The 23,532-nt window shown below is 41.0% G+C and overlaps 1 protein-coding gene across 1 annotated transcript; it reads left to right on the top strand.

Annotated features, from left to right (window-relative positions):
- Window positions 1-177: 177 nt before the first annotated feature.
- LOC118423534 (peroxidasin homolog) lies at window positions 178-23,283 on the top strand. Its single transcript, XM_035831720.1, has 12 exons — window positions 178-1,306; window positions 14,119-14,430; window positions 15,689-15,836; window positions 16,399-16,514; window positions 17,236-17,490; window positions 17,651-17,971; window positions 18,728-18,844; window positions 19,139-19,226; window positions 19,475-19,584; window positions 20,145-20,272; window positions 21,550-21,710; window positions 22,289-23,283. The coding sequence occupies exons 1-11, from the start codon at window positions 922-924 to the stop codon at window positions 21,670-21,672; spliced, it is 2,103 nt and encodes a 700-aa protein (XP_035687613.1). The 5' UTR covers window positions 178-921; the 3' UTR covers window positions 21,673-21,710; window positions 22,289-23,283.
- The last annotated feature ends 249 nt before the right edge of the window (window positions 23,284-23,532 follow it).

Below are 23,532 nucleotides of genomic sequence, written 5' to 3'. Positions count from 1 at the left end.
CAATTGCGTTTGTGCATGTGTGTGTGCTTGGACCCTGGCTGAATATTCCCAGGCTGCTCTACCACTCTCGATGCCGCCAAACTGGCACTGCAGGTGGCGTCAGGCAAATTCTAATTACGGACTTTAAATTCCGGTCGGTGTTAAATGGGAGCGCGCCGCTGTGGGTGGAGACTGCTAATGTTATACACGCTTTTCTGGGTCATTTGTGGTGGGGATTGAAAAGAACTACACTATGTCTCTTCCATTTTTTCAATCCTACAAATGCTGGATTCTATTCATTTGTCACCATAGTCACCAGCACCAGCTTGAGTGGTTGGCCCAAATGACCGCATTACTAGTCCACTGTCTACCGCCAAATTTGTCCGAAATGTCCTTGCCGTAAAGTATCCAATCTCATTCAAAAACGTTTCTGACATCCTAAATAAGCCGAGTGCTGCTGTCCAATGTGAAGAGGTTGATCCAATTCTGCAGAGGCTTACAGAAACACGCGCCATTACATTTTGTAGGTCTCCCACAGAGACATGCTTTGTGGAGAGAAAAGACATTACAGCAGCCCGGTCCAATGTTGCTTCTTGTAGTAAAGCTTCGTCGAACAGACGTGATAGGAATAGAAGCTGATTTGAGACCTTCTATCTTCTTACATTGGATCACAGCTTGTCGAGTACATACGTTCCTATCTTTAGACTCGCTGTGTGCAGTTGGCATCTTCGCAATCAAACACCCGTCATGCAACGCTCATAGAGAAGTAGACGCAGGCGGCAGTAAGCGATGATGCCATCTTCCGGTTTCCGTCCAATAGGAAAGTCGTACATTCGCAGATACAAGCAACCACCCATGCTCTGCTAACCAGTTGCTGAGTGAAGTCTGTATAGGAGACTGTTGCTACATCTGTGTAGGTAGGGAACGCTACAGAGGACCAACATGGAAAGGGTAGGTGCGTTGCGATATTCTCTGGTACTCTTGGTGCTACTGCCCATCGTCAACGCTGCCTTCTACCGCACACGACCACAATCTACCGGGGTACTCGTGAACCAAACGGTCACACTGTATTGTGCTTTTAACGGCCTGGGACCGTCGGAGGTAGTGAATTGGTACTGGTACAACCCTGAAACGGACGACAAACTGTACCACATTTCTGCCAGAGGCCGAGTCGCCTCCGAGTTCTCCAGACATTCTATCGTGGGGAGTTCACGGCGGGGTGAGTACAACCTGAGGATACGGGATGTCCAGCCTGCCGATGAGGGGAACTACCGGTGTAGCGTCTTCACGGTACGGGACGCCGGCGATGCCAGGCTCACCGTTGTAGGTAAGTCCAAGCGCCGCCGTAAAACACTTGTTTACGCCTGCTTTGTATTTAGTCTGTAAGGAACTCTACTGTTCATTTGTACAGTAATGCTCATCGATTGCAGGCCTGCCCTGGTACGTTATCCGAATTATTAATTAATTCAACTAATCCATCAATTATGAGAACCGCCGTAGTTTATTGCAGTCGCGAATCGGCCAATATCTTCGTTTGCTCTATTTACCTCCCTCTTTAGTCTTATCGACATTCCACTCGGGTTCCTTCTCTTTGCCCTACCTCAGTTATTGATATGCCACTTAAACACAAGCAAAGAACTGGCTTTCGCCTATTGCTTTGCCTTAACTGTGCTGTGGAAATGGATATGTGGAAAGTTACTTTTATCCTTTCGTGAGATACTTTGGGAGATAACAGCTTGTAAAAAATATACCATCATGCGGTAACTGTACCTTGAGGGCTGAACCACATGCTATCTATACGCTTGGGAGCAATGTATTGTAGCGTGTCTAAGTCAGTCAGATAGCTTCGAGCTGAACTGTGAAAAGCGGCTGCGGGGTTAACTTTTCAGGGCGGTGGTTATGGGCGCGAAAAGAACGGCAGTGAAAAGAACCAGGTGGAGAGGTGGGCCGCAGATTGTGTGTCGATTTTAACGAGCCTTGCCATCTCAGGGTGACTGCGTATTGGGCAGATGATGACGATGCAGGCAGCCACTATTGGTGCTCCTGCCAACAAAGTCAATGGATACATACGAGAATTGGGCACTAAATTTGACTCAACTGTAATATTTCAAGAATCTCAATCATCATACGTGACACCGACGAAGATTATGTTTTCGATAGATTGAGCTTGCTGCCGGCACTGGTGTGTAACGTAACTGATTATGTTATATACATTTCGCATTAATGTAATGAATGTACAATAGCATGAACCTTTGTGTTAGAACAACACCTATCAAGTATTTAGTGCTTGCCTCAAGTCTTCCTCCCAATACGGCAGCTGGCGCCATGATTCCCCAATTTCAAGGCATTATGTCTAAACCTATGAGGAATGGAGCTTTGGGCGCCGCGTAGAAACCCTAATGATCGTTATTTTAACGCTTCATAAGCGCACTATTACGCCCGGAGTCTGAAAGGTCATACAGATTGAAATCAAAGGAGACAAAGGTCAAGGTGATGGTAATTGTCTTCTTGTATGGGAGGCATCTGGGTTGCTTAAGAGACAGAATTTACCGTGCGGGAGTCAGTGTAGCAATCTGGCAAGCGCAGCACCGACTTACGCAAATCTGCTCACAGACATGGCTGGTAAGCTGTCCGGTTCAACTAAGGCAACGGTACGAGTTAAGGACAGTTCCACAAACTAAGAGAGACATTGTTGACGGAAAAGAAACAGAGTATTCCTCATGCCAACCAAAAATATTGTGTCTTATATGCAAGTCTCTGCGTGCATTTTTTGTCTTTTTGCTTTGCATACTACAAATGTACATTGTGTGTTCCCAAGTGATAAATGTATGTTCACGTCTAACAATACATTGTCTCCATCGCAGTTGAATCATTGTTTCAACCAGACATGGTCAGAGGTCACTGTTGATGGCGGCATTAATGCCTTTTGCAAGGAAACTCTCATACATAGAAAAAAAATACATTTTTGTTGCATTGACGACGCCATTTTCTTAAATTGGAAGTTTGTCGTTTTCATGCCGCCTTAAATATATGACATTACACAGGGACCAACGTTAACTTTATCGAGCAATAAGATGAACACTGTTTTCGTTATCTGTCCTGTCGGAGTCTTAGAATAAGTTTAGTCAGATGAGTAATTTCATTAAACCAGAAGTTATTGGTAGGGTATCGACATAACGTAAGCAAATCGTCGCCAGGTGTGTTGTATTTCATCGTGTCAGATGACATATAATCGCTTCTCCTTTTGGTCCTTTTGATCAATAAAGTTATCCCGCACCTTGGAGGCCCAGTTATGAAGGGGATTTTTGTCATTGTGGCTAAACATGGCCTCATGAGTGAACAATACTAGAATAGCTTAGTCTCTAATTTGAAGCTGTCTTTTTTCCAAAAAAATATCCTCTCAGCTTTTAACGACATGGACCCCATAATGCATCACTATCCAAGGTGTCAATCCATGGACATATAGCAATGAATCTTAATTTTTTATATTGCCTTATAGATATTATGCAATATATTTTCATTGTCATTATAGTCAGTTGGTGACTGAAATAGAAATACTAATAATCAATTATATTGAAGTGTCCAGAAACAGAGCCATTGACATTTCTCTGAAACTTGTGGACTTTTGCATTGATGTACATCCATCACTCCAACACAATTTGGATTTGGAAAGCTGACTGGTAATAGAATTGGGTGTCCTTGGGTATGCGATAGATTACGATAACTTACGATAGCGCGATGCTTTAAGAAATTGTTACCCAGAAACCAGGACGGTATATCTATCATCCCCGGGATGTATCACTATCATCTATTGCAAGTTACTGTGTATTAAAAGGCATCAATCACATGTGGTGCAGTTATCGCAGTACGTGGGCCATAGATCGATATGAAATATACTTCAGAAGACGACTCGAACTTTGCAACTCAAAATAAGATCTGCCAAGATTTGACCAGATCTGGGGAATGTACACGTAGAATGATTTAACTCACTTCATTCCACTCTGGGGATATAAATGTCTTGCAGACCTAAGCTGAAGTACGGTTTTAGGAAATGGAACTTTAGGAGTCCAACATGTACTTTGTCCATGAATATCAATAGTGAAATACAACGGTTAAACTGGTGAAGGGTATCATAAACATATCTCATATTACATTCCTTAAATTTTATCAGACACGATTTATCCAAGGCATGCATGCACCCGTTAAGAATTGCATTACTCAAGAATTGATAAAAAGGTAGCAGTGGTGTTCACCAAATTTTACACCAGAAAACATGCAGCATGCATCTAATTTTCTGCTAGCAACTTCTTCGGAAGGTACTTAATGTCAAGCAGCTTTTAACTTCACAAGCATGAAGCAGACAAGTCAAGGGGTCTTGCAAACAGTGCTTCTCAAAGAGAAAGACATATGCGCGCAGCAGCATGTATTGCCAATAGCAGTCGGTGGTATAACGAAATAGCTAAAACAAATATACTACTATACGAATACTGTGGTGACGAGCCTTATCCTGTTGCGTTAAGATCATATTTACAATGTAGCTTTCTTTATCTCTGCATATAGCTTCGAAAACTGTGGCATTTGGTTTAAAGAGTAGGCTGCAATTTGAAAATCTGACGGAAACAAAGTGTTATATATCGAAGAACTTGTGACAGAGGCGACGCTTAGTCTGCTATGATGTAACACCTACATCCCAGGGGGATAAACAAAAGGAATGGATGGTGACAGGGTCTGGTTATCGCCTGCTCACATCAGGCGCTTCCATGTTCATTTCAATTACAGCCACATTCATCAGATATCAATGACAGTACAAATGTTTTTGCTGCAGCGCATTTTCCATTAACTTGTGATAGAGCAGGTCCCCAAGTACCTTTCAAACCAGTGCCAAACTTAGCAGTCATGATTAACGGAGCCGATCAGCCAATACGCCCTGAGTTGTTTGCCCATACCTAGATTGTGAACATAACCATTACGTGACTGAACTGACTATAGACTTGTTTGTTTGAACCTTCATTTATTCCTGAAAGCTCAAATCGGCCTGCAGGCCGCTTTTCATTGAGGTCATGAGGGAAGCGACAAGGGTCAGACAAAGTATATAACAGAGATACAGTTACATTGTTTAGAGTCCTTATAAGTCCTATAAGTCTATATACACAATTTTTTACATACATACAAAGAAAGAAACTGCTACATGATTCAAGTCCGTTCATTTGGCCGTTCACATTTGTCAAGTTGTTGGTAAACTTCCTTCCTGATCGCCATACGACAGGTTTTAAGCAAGAAATTGGGGCTCTTCTGTGACAATCGGAAATGGGGCGTACACAATTTAATTGCTTTGTGACGAAGGAGGGGAGGCTGTCGTAGGTCTTTTTCGTATATAATTTGAAATGAAATGTAACCGGTTTATTTGCAAAATAAACCCAAAGGCTAATCATAAGTACATGATTATACGTGCAGGAATATTAAAATATACGATATAAGAAATAACAGAACATTCTAAGATCTAGAGCTACTACTTTTGGCTTTGACATTATCTTTGGAGGCAATGGAAGACGACACATCCTCAATAATTACAAGAGCGCAGCTGATACTAACACCCTGCATCTTCCTGCGTGATTATGTTATGATTGGATGCATTATTGCTAAATTTTCAGCAATGATTTTGGAATCCTCTTCATTCGATGTGTAATAAGGGGAAATTCAGATGAGCGCCCGCCTGCCACATACAGTTTGTCACTGTCGATGTCATCTATATGATGATTCTGTATATTTAGTAATTGATTTGTAGACCAATAAGCTCCAACCCTCATTTCATATTACTGACAAAACGACTTTTCCCAGAATATCCATTGTATGCACCCCACACACATGACTTCGCTGATAAGGTTTGCTGTTGCTTTAGGTTATCAGACAAGCTTGGAGTTTGGAATCAGGCCAATTGTTGGATGACTTTTGCCTATATTTTTCTAGTATATCCAGAAGCCCAACTAACTCCGAGGAGAAGAGTTTGGGAAGTGGATAGGGCTAATGTACCACATGGCGCCAAGAGTGGTCCCAATAAGACTACTTCATATCAATTAACCATGTGCGGCTGTTGGGGCAAACCAGGGCAGAAGGCCTGGCACTGTCGCACGAGAGGAAACGTCCATCTTGTTTGGAAGATACGTGTGATGTTTTTCAATGTAACTAAGTCTTATCCTAGTGAGGGGTAGCAAACATTACATCTAGCACGCCTGGACATGGGCGATGAACGGACCTCTATGTGTATGGAAGTCGAATTGTTAAAATAAGTTTTAAAAGTAGGAATCAGTACCTGTAATAGTCATCATACCTACTTTCCATAATGATTTGATCTGAAAGTGCTCCCGTTGCGAATTTCCATGTAACATATTATAGAACTAGAACGCCTACAATTTGGCCGCGGTGGCCAATTATCCTCCTCTGCTGGCTAATTCCTTCCCCAGCTTATGTTACTGTTTAAAAGCCACGGAGGAATCTACTTGGAGATTAGTTTATTCCTACTCCAGCTCTGTCCTGACACTTGCTACATTATGTTATCAAACACCACTCTAGATATCGGTAACCATGGTGATATCTGTCTGGTCTATTTTTCATTTGGAGAAAAAGAAGGAAGAAACTGAGTACAATTGAATATGTTACGGGATAACAGCTCAGCAATACTTTGCACAGTGATCCAACCATCCCTACTCCTAAACGTAATAGGCCCTTCACACGGAAATCGAATTAGCAGAAATTAAGCCGAACCAGCCGAATGAAGTATTTGCAAACTTCGTGTCACATTCGGGGCCATTCCGAGTGGGAATTCCAAATGGGCCTTAAACTCCCTTCACACGAGAAGGAATGAGCCGGAATGCCGTCAGAATGAAAATTATTGTCTATTCCTGAGAATTCGTAGTGCATTCTAGACATTCTTACGGCATTCGAAATATTCTTTCGGCCCATTCTGGCAGGATTCGAGGTGGCTTGCCGTTTCGGTTCTCCATCGAATGAGATAAGAATGTTTCGAATAGTGTTAGAATGCCGTAGAATGCGGTTAGACTGCAGTCAGAATAGTTAGAATACACTAGAATCCACTACGAATGCCATTCGATATTTCTCCACTTCGTATGCACCTCGACAGTTTTTAACATGTCAAAAACTTTCGAGCCAGCCAAAAGAACGGGGACGAATATCTCGAATGCAGTAAGAATGTATAGAATACAGTACGAATTGCGAGGAATTGCCACGAATAGAAAAAAAAATTCATTCGGACGGTATTCCGGCTCATTCGTGCTCTCGTGTGAAGGGGGCTTTAAGCAAGCAACAGTTTTGGACATAGAACCCAGGTAGGAACGTAGACAGCTTTCCGATATCTCTGTTTAGTCAGGCGTACTTCCTACGACCTGATGACACCTAGCATGTCAACAAGCTCCTTACTGGGCCCAGGTGCCTATTATAGAAATGTTCAGTATCTTCGAGAGAGAGACCGATGATGAAAAATCGATTTTGTGAGAGTTTTCAGCCAGCCTCAACACCGTATGATAAGAATAGCATCACTCTCCTCCAATTAAAAGACGACTACAAGATGTTTTGACATTCATGAATTTAGCCATTTTTTTTGTACACGTGTCATTGATCCGTCGTTTTATCCTTAAAGAGAGGGCAACTTGACTGTCTGCTTTATACCTAGCATGACAGATGTACAGACATAAGTTATAATGTTGCTACGTATGCATTGCATAAAGTGGATATTACTGTACAGAAGACCATACATAATTCTATCTACAGTTTACAGTTACTACCCATGTGCGTCCTGGTCTTCCATTAGTCTTCCTACTTGCAGAGATAAGTTCTGGTGCACTCATTTGACGGGAAGATACAGTATCGCTGCAGTGTCCACGTGCCAGGTAGCTGCAGGTCCAATATACCTTAATCTTGCACACTGCAGCGTCACCTGAAGGGGTTTTCAGGCTTTGTCGTGAGGGTGAAGCGTCGATAAAACATGTGCATCCACCGCTGTCAAAGTCTCGGAGCCTCGCCCGGGGATTTACAGAAGACCCGAGGGATTGTCTCAGGAAAAGTGATTTGCCGCTTCTGCCACTTTAATTTATTACTGGGGGCTGTTCTGTCCTAGTCACCGTCTGTTTAAACTTTTTTTCGTCAGTTTTCTCAGTGTTTATGAAATACTTTGTATATTACGTGACAAACTAGATGATTAAAGATACATTTTGGTGGCGAGATTTTACCTTGTCAATATTCCAATTGTAGATTTGCAACTGAACGAGTTGAATCAATTTGATTATAGCCTAGCTTAACATTCTACCATTCGCATGTCAAATATCAGATAGTGAATTTTAAGGGTTAAATAATACTAAATAATTATTCTTGGAATTGTTTCATTGGTTGCAAGGTAAAACTCCCACCAAACTTATTCTTTAAAACTTCCTCAACAGTGATTGATTGACTTGCTTGAATAGGTAAGAATCGGTTCATTCCTCAGAGTTGTTACTGAGAATCTTAATCGTATATTATTATGATATACTTCGCGGATATGTAATCAAGAAAGACATTCGTCATCATATATTCTATGACCTACATAACCATGGTCTTCATATTCATCACTGTCAAGAACGGGGTCAGTCTGAATACCATTACCGTACTTGAGACATATGGTTTATCGGTTGATAAAGCCTTATCTATCCCTTCGCCGCAGGGTAAGCCCAGGGTCTACCCCCAAAAGATTGATACTACGCCTTCGGACATGTGTGGAATCTAATGATTTATTGACCCAAGATAACTTTCCATTGCTACCGCGTGTTTCTTTACAACTAAAAAAAAGTTTTATGCAAATGTGCCCGGGGCCCCTTCATCCCCATCTGCAGGGGCAAGAGAAACGATGGAGCTATGCAGAAGCTCAGTAGAATTTCCACACCATTTCATCGCACATCTAAAGTCTCCCAGAATAGGTACCCCATCTCCTTACGGTGTGCTCTAAGTATTACCATTTTTCCGGCACAGTGCTCATATGATGAACCAATCTAAGAGAGTGCCTATATGTCGCCAGGTAAATGGACCGAGAACATTTTAGAGCCCGGGCTTCTGGATCATTGCCTTTTTTCACAAAAAGGAATTTTGTTTATTCTTTTATTCATTGGTTTTCCACTGTACTTACGATTAAGATGAATCTATCATTCACTAAAGATTCCTGTAGGTTGCAATTTTTATATTTACCTTACTTTACAGTTACTATATTTCAATATTTCTTGAGGCATATATAGCCTTTGCTCATAGTAGTGAAGAGTGATTCTATAACAAAGCGTTGGTTGGAGACAAATTTGTATGTTGATGCCACATCAACCTTTCATACGTTCCAGGTGTTTGAAGCATACGTTTTTCTTATAACCATGCTCTAAAATTGATGATTGACAAAAATGCCAGAAAGGAAATCCATGCATGTTGAGGGGTTCATTGGTACTTTATTTTACAACTTCTCCCTCAAATTGATGGCAAGGCCAGATTGGGAGAGTTCAAGAAAATGTCATCTCTACCAATGAGCGCTCTGGAACGAAATAGGAGGCATGTGTTTTATAGAGCGGCAAGTATCTGCGGTGTAAATTGTGGACACATCTCTGATGGAGGGTTCCAAAATAGAACGCTGGCCAAAGGAAATGTTCTATGTGTAATTTCCATCCTAAATGCAAAAACAAATAAATGAAATATACACATTAACTTCATATGATGTCGGTAGTCGATACATTATACCGTTGGTCGTGGAGTATTTGAAATACGTCGAAATGAATGGTTTGTGGCAGCATTTATTTAGGTCTATGAAAAAGAATTGTAGGGATGAAGGCTATGTAATCTTGTGAAAGGCCAGGGTTTCTATTTGCTCTACCTCTATGAAAGACCTCGTGATTGATTTTTGACAATATAAAATCCATTTCATCAATAATATTACTCAGCTCATTGCTCTTGATGAGGGCGGATCCAGAGAGATTACATAGGCTACGATAGGATAGAAATGAAATAAACTCGTGAACCTTTCAGACATATTCACAACCACACACCAAATGATAAGCACGGAATATACATTAGTGTATAATTTACATTGTACAATCCACAATAAGATGTACTTAGATCGTAAAGACGTTGTTCCTTGAGTTATACCCTTGCAGCTTGTTGACGATGAGCCCGGCAGTTGGCGTGCCGTGACGTCATGGGCGGTGGAATTGAAGCCAAGACTAACTACGTTATCACATATAATCCCTGGTTTCTCTAGCTATAGCCACAGTCGTCTGTCAAACACACGAGATTCTCAATCTTTTAGGAAAACAAGCAGGAAGCTAATCCCTCTGTACAGCGTGACTAATGGTAGATTTCGTAAGGGGATCATTTCACTCACTTGGGCAGTGGCGGGGCATTTATTATACCCGGGTTATAAGACACCACTTGGTTGTTATAATGGTTAAGAACAGGGAAGCTTCAGACACTACCTTTTGCTGTATAACGGATTCAGGTGGTCATCAGCTTTAAAAAGTCTTGAATCATGTCATCCACCTGTGCAGTAACAATGTTGACCTCTTATCACTTTAAGCTACCTCAGTCGATTTTGTTACTTGTTACAAATTGTTCACAAATTGTATAGGTTTTCTTGCTTATGTTCAATTTTATTATGTATGAATTGTATACGGACTCCAGGAAGACTAGTGGTACAATATCACTAATGGAGATCGATCCTAATAAACAAACAAACAATGTGTCCAGGACACCTGAAAACAGGCGGCTATTAAGCCTAAGTGTGATTTTACCCTAATTAAATAAACTAAAAGAATAAATAAATGAAATATTTCTTTTCCGGCCAAGGTTACTTAGTAGTGATAAAAGTCACCATACATTACTATACAAAGACCATACATTGAGCTGGTTGTGGTTGGTCTTTGTATCCAAGTGGTTAGTATCACAAACGTTTCTAAGTTTTTTTTTTTGTTTTTTTTTCAACAAGTCGTCAGCAATACCATATGTGCTGCTTATTTAACTTCATCATCGATGTCATTCAAAATGCATACACATCGCGGGAAGACATGGCGTGATGTAGCTAGTAAGAGGAATGCTCAAATCTGTACGAATAAATGACGCAAGTTGAATGGGAAGGCCCTTCAGACATAATATCAACAAAACTCCTATGGGCCTTGTTATGTAAACCGCCATATATATCTGGACATGAATAAACTATAAGTCATTGGTCGAGACAAGAACCGTTCACAAGTCAGGGAAGTTCATCTTTGACCTTGTTCCTTAAATGGATAACGAATTTGAAGGTCATAATCTGGGACACATTGGCGGCTTCTGCACACAAACTACTCATGTGTAAAATACTCACGAGCGAAATTTACCAGTGAATGTAAGTCTGATTCAGTGTTGACGTCAATGGCATGGTATTCAAAGGTTAATCTTCATCAGCCCTATCGACCTGGTCTGTACGCGAGGGTTTAGACCTATAGCCAGATGAGTGGGATCTGCATTAGATTCAGTTGATCAACTCGACATAGTGTCGAAGGAAATAGGTTTTTCTCGGTAAAAACTACCTTAAAATTGTTCTAACACGTCAATTGCGCAGGGGAATTGAAGTGTGACCCAGGACTGCCCTGGTCACCGCTATCACCAAGTTGACTGCGCGTGTAATACGGTTAGTGCATATATAGGCACTGCGGGGACAGAATTCTCTGAGTCTGATTATATGCAAATCTCCATAAACTTTTCGTCCCGGATCATCAATCATCTTACTCCAGGATAACCAGAGAAAATTGATTTCCTCAACATCCCTCAAAGCCTCGTCTTCTGTACTGTCATTTTTCTTCTCATTGTAAATGAGGCGCTGTAGCTAGTGTCTGATGTAAAGATTTGCATTCTAAAAGAAAGCAATAGATTTACTCATTAATAGAAATTGTCTTAGGATTTACTTTAAAAGCTCTCTGAATCGTTAAAGCTAGAGCTGTGTGATAATAAGCTTGAAGGTTTAAAGCTATGTGAATATTACTTACAAAGGGTTTTTAACCAGTAGTAGAAACAATGCAGATTGAACCGATGACTATATTGACTTCTCTATGATTGCTGTAAGCTATAAAACACTTGAAATACCTGCTGATAGTGACAGTGATGGTTACATCTGAAGTTGCAACGTTAGCTTTTAGGCAGTAGCTAAGAACCTGCCAAAAGCTATACGAAATGAGATAAATGGCAGAGCATTTCGGATAAGGCGCAGGAGACGATCGGTTATTCCTGTATGTCTCTGGAGGTAACAGACTGAACACCTTCCTGGCATGACTGAGAACCTTTAGGGCAATATCTTCTACCTACATTATAATTTTACGGTATTTCAACGATACGTGATTAAAGGGTCTGCGTTTCTTTATCGATGTGTGATTTTGTTCTTTGGCAAGTAATTTGGTTTTTGCCTTAGAGCCTAGTGCACGTAGGATTTTTTTCCAAAGGTACAGATGTCTTACAATGTGTGGTGAGAAATGATTCGACCATGCTCAGTATTATTCTATTCAACTACTTGACGATATTGGTTCATTAACAGACCGGTACGTAGATTCGCTAAAAGAACATTTCAGGCTTTTCTCCAGCCCTATTAGATCATGATAAGACTGGTAGAATTACCAATTGTTATATCAAGAAATTACTACTTGTAGATAAGATTCACAGTTTTGTAGTCTGGTACAGTCACATGTTTTTGAGACTCTCAATGATTATGGTTCTAAGCCTTCTAAACGTCTGACACATCTTAACGTGTCGCAAACAACGATAGTGTGTTGAACGCCTTGATTTGAAGGCAATATGGACAGGTGACCATGCAATAACATTTAATATTGATGACGTATGAATACTTGTGAAATATAGCATGATTTTGAGATTCTCATACTTTATATTTTTACACTTTCATTGATATGAATTACAAATATTCATAATTCCGAAACAAACTATAATTCTACCTCATAAATACACACAAATAATTCTCATGGTCCCAGCATGTGCTAAGTCTGAAATGACTTAAAATCCTTTATTGCTTCGTCTCAGCAGGTACATTGTGTGCTGTAAAATGATAAAGAATATCTTCAGCACAACAGTAGCTGTGAAACTGGATTTTGCTGGCCAAACACAAAAACGGAACGTCACAACGCGCGGATTATTCGTACTTAGAAAACTCCTATTGTAAGCCACTTAGGTATATTGACTCAGTGGGGAGTACTGGTGAGTTTCCATGCGAATGATGGATGTTCCAGGTTTTCATAATTCCTTTTGCCACGCATCCCAGCAGGTAGAGATTACACCAGTCTTCGGAGGGGGCTGTAGGAGAGTGTAATAACAAGATAGACGTCTTATCATTATTTCAATTCAAGTCTACGAAGATGTATGGTTTGCGGCAATTTTTTCAACACAGGCAGTAGAAACTCAGTAGTGTGTAACTGGTGCCTACTTTTGCTTGATTTGTTTAAATGGTAACCAGGTATATATATCTACTCCGTAAGAAATAAAATAAAAATAATGATATTGATGACAAAGATGTGCGATCAGCAGACACAAAGCTCCACATTTCTACCATTTTACAATCGCGATATTCGAAATTCGACTGACCTCCGATAAAGATACATACAAGATGTATCAGACAGTTGTTTGATGCCTATTTACATTTGTGTATGCGAAATACTTTACATTTGGGACCACATCTGCTGGTAGCTATGCCTGTCATGCAGCTCCAATTGAACCAGTACATTGCCCTGAGGAAGGTAACAGACGACAACCGCAACGTCGGTCTTTTAACTACTCCCTGATTGTTATTCGGGTACATTGTTCTGCTACTCGTGTGTTTCTGTGCAGATGTCATCCATGTATGCCTTTGGTACTCGTCGCCCTGACGGAATGACACCACAGATGTATGCTAGCAATAAACATATCAATAGAAATATCTTCATCTGCAGATGAATGCTAGAAATTCCACTTTTCATGATACTACGTAACTGCATACTAGTATTCGGTCAAGGTTAAGTACATGGTGGGCCATGCTCATTTTGTTGCTATACTACAGAAAATTCTGCAATGATTACATATAAACGATTGCAATATGCCTTTTATTCTCAGATGCGTTGGCTTCTCCGCCAAGTATAGCTGGAAACCGTAAATTATACAACGTGGGTGAGGAGCTGAGACTTAAGTGCCGCTCGGAGGGAGGGAAGCCATTAGCCCGGCTGAAGTGGTACAATGGCACCAAGTTGTTGAAGCCAACAGAGGAAGTCAAGCGAACGGAACCCACCGGAGACACTGTGGAGATAGAGCTCCATATCCTGTTCCTGACGAGATGGGAGAATGGGGCCAACATCACGTGCCTGGCGGATCAGGGGGTACCAGGAGTGTCACCATCACAAGCGACCTCCGTACAGCTACATGTTTTATGTAAGCAGCTCTTTGAAGATTTTACTTACTTTTGAGGATCTCTCCCTCACTCTCTATCTCTCGTTGTGTGTCAGTGTGCGTGCATCTCCGTTTGTGTGTGTGTTTTCGGATATTTGTGGTCAGTGGCTGGATGGATTATGATGATATTTATTTATCAAGATTCTCTAAATACACTGGAAGGTATGACGGAACAGGTGTTTCCTGTTAGAAGACGCCTTTTCAAGGCCGCCATGCCTAATATTTGGCAGGTGTGTAGGAAGATTAAGATTAAACTTGTATCTGTGCCTCTTGTGTCTATACATGGTAAGGCAACTGAACTTTTGATATCTTGTTGTAACAAACGTGTCAAAAATGATTGGCTGAAAAATAATTGAATATCTTGCCTGCCAGAACTGTCCGGCGCAGAATATCGATCGTCCTTGGCCCCTTTAAAGCTGCTCCCTAACATCCCCAAGTAGGAATATGCTAGTAATTTGATCATAATTTGACTACCAGAAAAGCAGTATCTGCAGCTGAACACCCAACGTCCCTGGTGACAACAAATAAAAAGGTTCACGATTCTAGGCAGCAAAATGCAGTGTGTGTAATATGTCAAAGATGAAGACCCATATCTTGTAAACAGTTCTTGTCTCGACCATTGTCTCGATTTGCTTAACAATGTCGCGCGAAATGATTTGTTTGTATCTCAATGGCCTTCAGCTCTGACAGAATACACAAAATGTATTTCGCTGCATATAACTACTTAGAATCTTAAAACTCCTCATAACTTGTGAAAAGACTTTTCGTGGACCAAAATTTGGTTCTATAAATACCTGATCTGGTGACAAGATTAAATTCTGGAAAAAATACTATGTTGATGGAAGGCAACTATTACAAAATACATATACGAATATTGTGAATCTTTTAATTAAGCCTCTTGTAACTCACAAATTATCTTCTGATTAGATTCCATAAATGGAAACCTGTCAGAACTTTTCAAGCCGTGTAGACAGTGATGCTAACCATTTTATTTTGCCCTGCAAACTCAACGTTCCAAACACGTCTGTCTGTAGTGACGACTTCGCTTGAATAAATACATTAAATCACCTGTTGACATATCCTCCACGAAATGTGGAGATAAGCTATCGTTTCACGACACATTTCGTAAGTATTGAGAAGCTATGGCATCTAGCTGTCACATTGAGCAGGCAGGCGCGGGTATTTCTGTCACGAGATAAAACACGATTGACTGTACAGTGGCATTGATGCGCTCCTGCAGATCCTCCAGCCGTCATCGTGCCGGAAAGGTCTGTTGTCGCCCTGGAGGGGAGGAACGTGAGTCTGAGCTGTCTGTCTGAGGGGAATCCTCCCGCTGATGTTACATGGAGGAGAGATGGAGCAGCCATTCCACAGGACGTCATAATAAGGTGTGGGCTCGACTGGGAAATGAGCTTTGTAATGGTAAAAAGGGAAAAGAAAGGTTTAGAAAAAAAGCAGCGGTGTGGTAATGCATCTACATTCACAAAATTACATGTTTCTGAAATTGATACTTTGCTATCAAATAAAGCAACAATAACGATGTGGAAGATTGCTGCCAATCCTTAGGCTATAGGGAGATAGTTACAGCATCATCATCACAGCTTGAAAGGACGGGCGTGTTCTGCATTGAAAGGGACTAGCTTCTATTGGTACTTTATGTCATTTTAAGCAGATCTCACGAAACAGTTGAGGACATACCTGGCAATTTGTGGGCTAGCTATCAGCCTATCGTATTTCATGGAGCTGTAGGGCAGCTATCATCAGCCAAATCCCTTGTAAGCTGTTTATTAGCGACGTCAAACAACGAACCGCTTTTACGACTTCATATGCTCTTAAATGTACTAGCAGTGTTGGCTTAAAAGTCTACAGAGTCAGTGTTTTGTGAGTCTTCGCGGCGTTTTCTTTCAGTCATAGACCTTTCACTCCCCCCATTCCTGTCCCACCATTCAGGAACTCGTCTCTGCTGATACCCAGAGTGTCCCAGGCAGACGGAGGCTCTTACCTGTGCGAAGCCGATAATGGGATCGGGCCGACCGGGACAGGACAAATCACTATGGAGGTCATATGTAAGGCAGACATCCATTCTATCGATGCCTCCCTATCTTTGCCATCAAAGGCACTAAAAGCTAACGCTGACCAGAAGAGGGGTTTGTGATGTTAATGGTTTGACCGCATGGCGACTATAGAAGTATCCATTAGACTAACGTGATGCATGGTTTGTCTCATTCTGTAAGATTTGCCGTATCAGGGGGATTGAGGAACGTTTGAAAATATCCATTAGCTCTTTCCTGGCGGAGGTCAGTAGTCCCTTGTCTTAAGACTTAGGCACGGGCTAATTTCCATCAAAATGTGTTAATGTGACAACTGCTTAATGCAAGAACAAATCATGGGCTTATAGGGCTTAAGTATCTAATGTACCTTGTTTGTATGCAATTGAAACGTGCCTGCTATGGTGTGTCTCATCTATTACCTTTAGCATCTGTGTTGCTGCTATTCATTTATCAGGAATCAAGTAATCCCTGCAATTCTAACTGAGGAGATTTAATCGTTATCTCGGTTGCGAAAACGTATGTTTATCTGAATACATTAGGATCCCATTTCAATTTGTTTCATTGGAGCATTTACATCCCCGAGTTTTTAATAACATAAAATTCATTATCATCTTCATGAAGAGAAACAAGATAAAATACATAGCGATCGAAATGAGATGTGTCCGTTGATACCGTATGGTAGTGATACTTCACAAAATACCTTACATACTGCTATTTCTTCTTCGTACGCTATCAGTTCCACCGAAGATAAAGCCGACCTTTGACCAGGAGATAAGCGTTCTGTATGGACAAGACGTTTTTACTGTGGAGTGTTCGGCGGAGGGAAATCCCAAACCGGGTGTGAGTTGGCGGCGGAGGGATACATACCAGCCATACGACAACCCTTTGACTTTGTCGCCATTGAACTATCAGACGGAAGGAGTGTATGTTTGTGTTGCAAAAAGTAATGGATTTCCCGAGATCACAAGAGAAACGTACATAAACGTTATAGGTAAGCAATTGCTTAATGCATTATATTCACATTATCACTCATCACTGTGTGACGAAATGATTGGCATACACATATGTAAAGAAACAAGGTACGCCCAATTATTACTCCAATGGCTCACCATACATATCATAATAAGTCTTGGATTTTTTTTGGTGAACAGGCCGGCCAGAAGTTGTGAGTGAGCCAGCGTCAGTGTCCGCTGCCGGGGGAGACATGGTAAAACTCACCTGCACAATAGCCTCCGACCCTCTACCGGATGACGTCATCTGGGAACTGTCGGAGCATGATGGGAAAAAGCTGGAGTTCCGAACCGGGAAAGCTGGACGGATCTCCGTCACAAAAACCATTATTACGGCAAACAGAGTACACAGTGCCTTAGTTATCACATCTGCAGAGTCTGCGCACACGGGAGAATACGCCTGCACAGCTGCAAATATGTTCGGAAAGGACAGGCAACAGTTCAGTGTATACGTCACTGAAGGTAATGGTTTTTCCAACATGGAGGCCGTGAAGAAATTCGAAATATCTCTATTCACACAATTGTATTTAAGTGTATTGTATTGTATCCTTGAATCTGCTTTGTCATAGACAAACATAATCTGCTAAAATGCACAAATGAACAAAAAATGAAAAAAAATAAAACAAAAATGAACAAATTGCTAACTAATTTCGAATAACTTTGTTTCTAAACTCATAGAGGTTTCTTCTTTAAGAAATGTCTTTAGTTTCGTGAATAACTTCATCCACTTCGGAAATGAGTTTATAACAACATTTTTAACCACGTGAGCCGACGTTTGGCTGCCCGTCTGTTAACTTCCACAGGGTGATAATGACTACAGTGTTAGGCTTAGGTCCCAATTGCATTACGGTGCCCGTCAGGCGTGTAGCCCCGGTTGGGCTCCGAAGCCACAAATTTATCCCGGTGGAATGCCGGATATCGGGGGGTTAGCCCACGGTGTTCCCATTGGTAGGTCACGGCGTCTATTTGTTACCGGATCCCTAGTTCATTCTAAGTCCGACTTGAATTCAACCCGGTGCCCGGGCGGGTCCAAAAATACCCCGGGTGCCGCAAGGTGCCCTACGGGGCCACGAAGGGTTCACGTCTGAAAGTGCAAAATAAAAACCAGCCTGTGAACTGCCCGACAGTGCCCCTTTTCCCAATTGGGATCTAAAACTAACAGAGGCGGTCTTAAATGTAACAACATGTTTTATTGTTTGTCCCTTGACCCTTACGCAGGCAGTTCTGATGTCCTCCTGGTTGCTGCAGTCACCATTGGAGTCGTGCTGGGGATTGTATTTGCTGTACTTATCGTACTGTGCCTTAGAGCGAGAAAAATGCCAGTCTGCTGTTTCTGTAAGTTATTGTTTAACAATATCGCTGTATACTAGACCTTCAAAGAATGCAAGGATATGATATATGATATAAATCTAAGGCCTGTATTTGTGATGCTTTAGAATTAATCTGTAAAACCCTCTTGAGCACCTCATGTGTTGTAATACTTTAACGTTAGCGGCTGTATGTCGTAACTTCGTTCAGGAGATTCTCTGATAGCTTTCAAGGGTCCTCTGGGAACAATTCGTTTCTTTGGAAACCTTTCGCTCGGGAATTGGCAAACGATTTGTGAATGTTCAATTGGTGTTGTTACAGCTGACAGGGGTACAAGGTCGTGTGCTTTGAGTCCATGTTGTTCCAGATCTAACGACGGTTTTACTACAAAGCCACCTCTCGATACAAGGTAAACCCAGAATAGTTTACAATAGGGACTTAATTATTTGACACAAACGCATTGACATGCTGTTAATGTACAGCAAACTGAAATGCATCTTTTTATTTTTGGCAATTCTAAGCCGTTCTTGACATTATGAAACTGTGTGATTTTTCTTGCTCCACGATGCTGCAGTATTGGTATGGCTTATGGTATATAGAATAGATTGATTTCAATATTCAATTTGAGGAGGGGTGTCACTATTGTTATCATTCTAGCTTGAAGATAACACAAGATCTGACCGCCACCCTTGAGCTGCAGAAACTGAATGGTATATCCAAACAACGGTCCACTATCAGTCTGGATACTGTTGGCCTATCCAGCCAATGTGAGTCGTACATTGTGGTCATAATATCTGATAGGTGTGATTTTTTTCGTTATCTAGATCTGCCATGTAATATTTGCAGGAAATTCATCAGATGAGTTTTATCGATCGGGACTTTAACTTGTCTCTGATGACGTGCAGGAGGATTGGAGATTTTCATCCCTTTCCAATGAGACATGGAGCATCTTCCTTCTATCAGAACAGCCTCGCTGAAGACACATTTCTGAAACTCTGCACGCATGTCCACGACACATCATGGTTAAGCAAGACATACAATGCAGAAAAAGCGTAATGACATCGCTTGTTACTGGTGACATTTACGCGGGCACGCAGCGAAGGGAGGTGCATCCGGATAGACATTGAATCAAGGTTTCCTGGAATAGAGCCAGTCCAAACACGCAATTCTAAGAAATGTATGATTCGAGTGAGGGATAGTGTCTCTTTAAAGCCGAATTTGGCCAAGTGTGTAGTGATTTTTAGTATATTTTTGGACCATTGTACTACTGAATGCAAGAGTGCAAAAAGAAACGTTTTTATGAGACTTCTTTTTTTCTTTTTATCAGTTCAAGAAGCGAAGAAGTTCGAGTATGGAAGTCTTAATACACACAGAAGAGGATACACGGAGGATACCAAGTACCAGAGACACTGTCCATACTACATCGGAGAACTAACACTAAGACAGGAGAGTAAGGTAAGGTGGCCTGGCGTAAGTGAGGAGGCACTTCAACTTCTCCTCAGTGATTTGATGGAAGAGAGGGGGAAACGGAAAAGATTGAGTAGTGTCAGTGTCTAGCTCAATACCTACCTATATAGTATAATACAATGGTGCCATGCTAGCCTCGTTTTGGTTTAATGACCCCGGATGACCCCGGAAAATCCAAAATGGCCGCCGTAAGCTCAATGCTTTCAGCCAAGCAGATCAAAGGCTTAACCAAAAGAAAGCATTTCAAGTGGTCGTATGACAGCTGGGTGGAAGCTACGTGCAAAAAAGCCCGGATTAGCTGAGCCTTACCATTGTACATTGTAGTCACTCTGCGCCGGAGAATTGAGTTTAATATTACGAGCGGACATGATCTAGACACTTAGTAATGAAGTCAAATTTGTGAGTATGATTATAACGCCCACGTCACACCTACACAGCTCGTGCGTTTTTGGAGAGCAGAAAAATTAGGTCCTGCCAAAATTTGAGTTATTCACCAGCTGTTCATACAAAGACGCAATCAGATTTTTCAAATCATATTGAACATAAAGTAGGTTGACTGATGCTACGAGCTATTGGTGATCAAACTGTATTTAGAACGTATGCGTCAATATTGCCTTTCTAAATTTATGCAATATCAAAGGCACTATTTCAAAGCCTACCGCACGTGTTCCGTAAAGATTTCCGATACTTTTTGCTGGTCAATCCGGAAAGGAAACAAACATGAAATATTCCTGAATCTGGGTTATCGACTTTTCTACATTATGTTGCCTACAGTAGAAGTTGATGTAGAAAATGAACAGTTCGAATCGATTTTGCTTCTGAAGGTGACTGAAGTTTATCAAGTCCAGATGATATCTTTGTGTTATCTAGCATTTATCATTCATTTCCAATTATATCAAAAAAAGAAAAAAGCCCCAACATAACTCACCAAAGTGTCATTGAATCACCTTCTGTCAGGACATTGTCCATTTCAAAAAGACCGTCAGAAGAGAAAAAAAATGAAAATGTTCAGACAAATTCAGCCATTAACAAAATGATACTGATTTCAACACTGTTTGAAAATGACGGAACACAATTTTCTATTTACTAATGCTATGGAGGATAGGGATGGAGGGAGAGAATCATATGCATCTCCAAGCACGACGGATAAAGATGATGATGATAAATGATGATAATTAAATGCTACACATATTGTTAGTTAACCCGGCATGACAACCATTGAAGCGCCAAAATCAGACAAATGAACCTATTGTGTTATTTTCAAGCGTTCTTCATCGTGGAAGAGGAGACCTAGTACCGAGGGGGTTGTGGAGTCCAGAACTCTTGACTCCGGAAGTTTGGATGTCCGATCAGCAGCGGGCTGCCAGCTCCACACAAGAATAGTGTAACGATACGTCACTGCCCGTATATGTAAAGTGCAATAAAGGTTGGTATACGATCGTGTCATGAGAATATCATATGACATGATCAGATCATGGACGGAAATTGCACCTCTGTGGGAGTAATTGTGCACAAATAGCAATTGTTAGATCTAACACATCATGGTTATTTACGACTAGCTACACGTTTTGGGATGCAACACCTTCATAGCTAATATTAACTTCAGTGACAGTTGTCAAGATAATTTATGCTGTTTTGCAAAATGGTATCAAAGCAAGTATCGTTGAGCATTACGTTGATTATTAAACTTTCTTCGCCATCCAAAACCACTGTTAAGGTATCCCAAAGCATTCTGGTAAGTGTGTTGATCTAGCAAACGAATCATAGCCAACCCTTGGTATAAATTAGTTAAATTGCAGCTTTTGTCAAGACTGAACCGTATTCGTTATGAAATTGGACTTACTTGGCCTGTACACTAGCAATACATCTTTTTACCTTGTTTACTTCTATTTTACATTCAGATTGCAATTGAGCAGTCAAGAATAAGCTATGGCCTCACTGCGATGGATGTACCAAGGAGTTTAAATCACCTCACCGGTGTTTTTATGACTCTTTCTAACGCAGGTGACGTTGGATCTGATTGATGAAGAGTTCAGGTGGGGAATATTTGCCTTGTGCGGCAGAACTGATTTATGGGTCAGCCCAGATGAGCCCCGGATATGAATAGTTCAAGGTCAGGGTAATTACAAATTTTCCGTCCCATTTGTCCCGACCTTCATTGACTGCAATCTTTAAGGGTTACGGTGTGAGACGGAGATTGATGCCAGGGCGATTTCTCACGATCAAGACTGTCACTGATTCCCAAAGCTGGTATCCAGTTCATGGTGTATCCCCTCTGGACGGAGATACGAGAAGAGGACGACTTCCTGTAGCTGTGAAGAAATTGAGGAAAGGAGAAAACATTAGATTAGAGACTAGAACAGAATCTGTTGTCTTCGTTTTTCACCTCAGTGTCTTACACATTCGTGATCTGCATTACAAGAACTTAGTCAATGTTTACTTCGTGAATGTAAGTCCTTTTAGATTTAAGAAAATTCCCGAATAAAGTGAATATAGGAATTAATAACTCTAACAGGATAATATCCAGCTACTTTAACCCACTAATAATCCAGATATAAGATGTATAACTTCAACATATCAGCAACATGTCAGCTACAGGATTGTGAATAAACCTTTTTTTCATTAGCAACGTAAATATCTATGTTATCTATGTTAAACAGACCCAGTGATGCCAGAAGACGATTTAAGTTTCATACTTTTGTGCTTGTATGTATCATACAAGGATTACAGCATCTGACAGAAAGCGTAGTTACAATAAATCATATCTAGCTATTGCATCTTGTGCGGGAATTTATATCTGATATTTTCTTATCCGAGAACATTTCATCTAGTCACGTGATATTTTCTCCTTTGGGTTAGATTTTCAACATGTGATAGCCAATAGTGGTCTTTGTACTGTCGACGAAGACAATCCAAGTAGGAATATTGATATTTTTGTACCTTATTACATCATGTTTGATCAACATATACCAGTAGAAAATAAAAATTATCAAACTTTGCTTACTTGTGTTACGTGACTATACTACAGTATCAAGCTGCGACAAAATGACACACATCTGATAGACACAGATTCTGACAGCTTTAGTACCAAACCGTAGGAATCAACAACATTCCTATCATGTCTGAGAACACAAGTCATAAAGATGGGGTAGTGAGCTAACACAACCCGTTGGTACCTTTTAAACCAGCTTTGTGAATACATGATGTAATTTAATGTAAATAGAGAATACGCTGTATTCCGTACCGAC

The sequence above is a fragment of the Branchiostoma floridae genome, chromosome 9 (genome assembly GCF_000003815.2).
Source record: "Branchiostoma floridae strain S238N-H82 chromosome 9, Bfl_VNyyK, whole genome shotgun sequence".
In the NCBI taxonomy this organism is placed as follows: domain Eukaryota; kingdom Metazoa; phylum Chordata; class Leptocardii; order Amphioxiformes; family Branchiostomatidae; genus Branchiostoma; species Branchiostoma floridae.
Note: the sequence above shows the minus strand (reverse complement) of the source record. Positions and strands in the feature narration are given on the sequence as shown.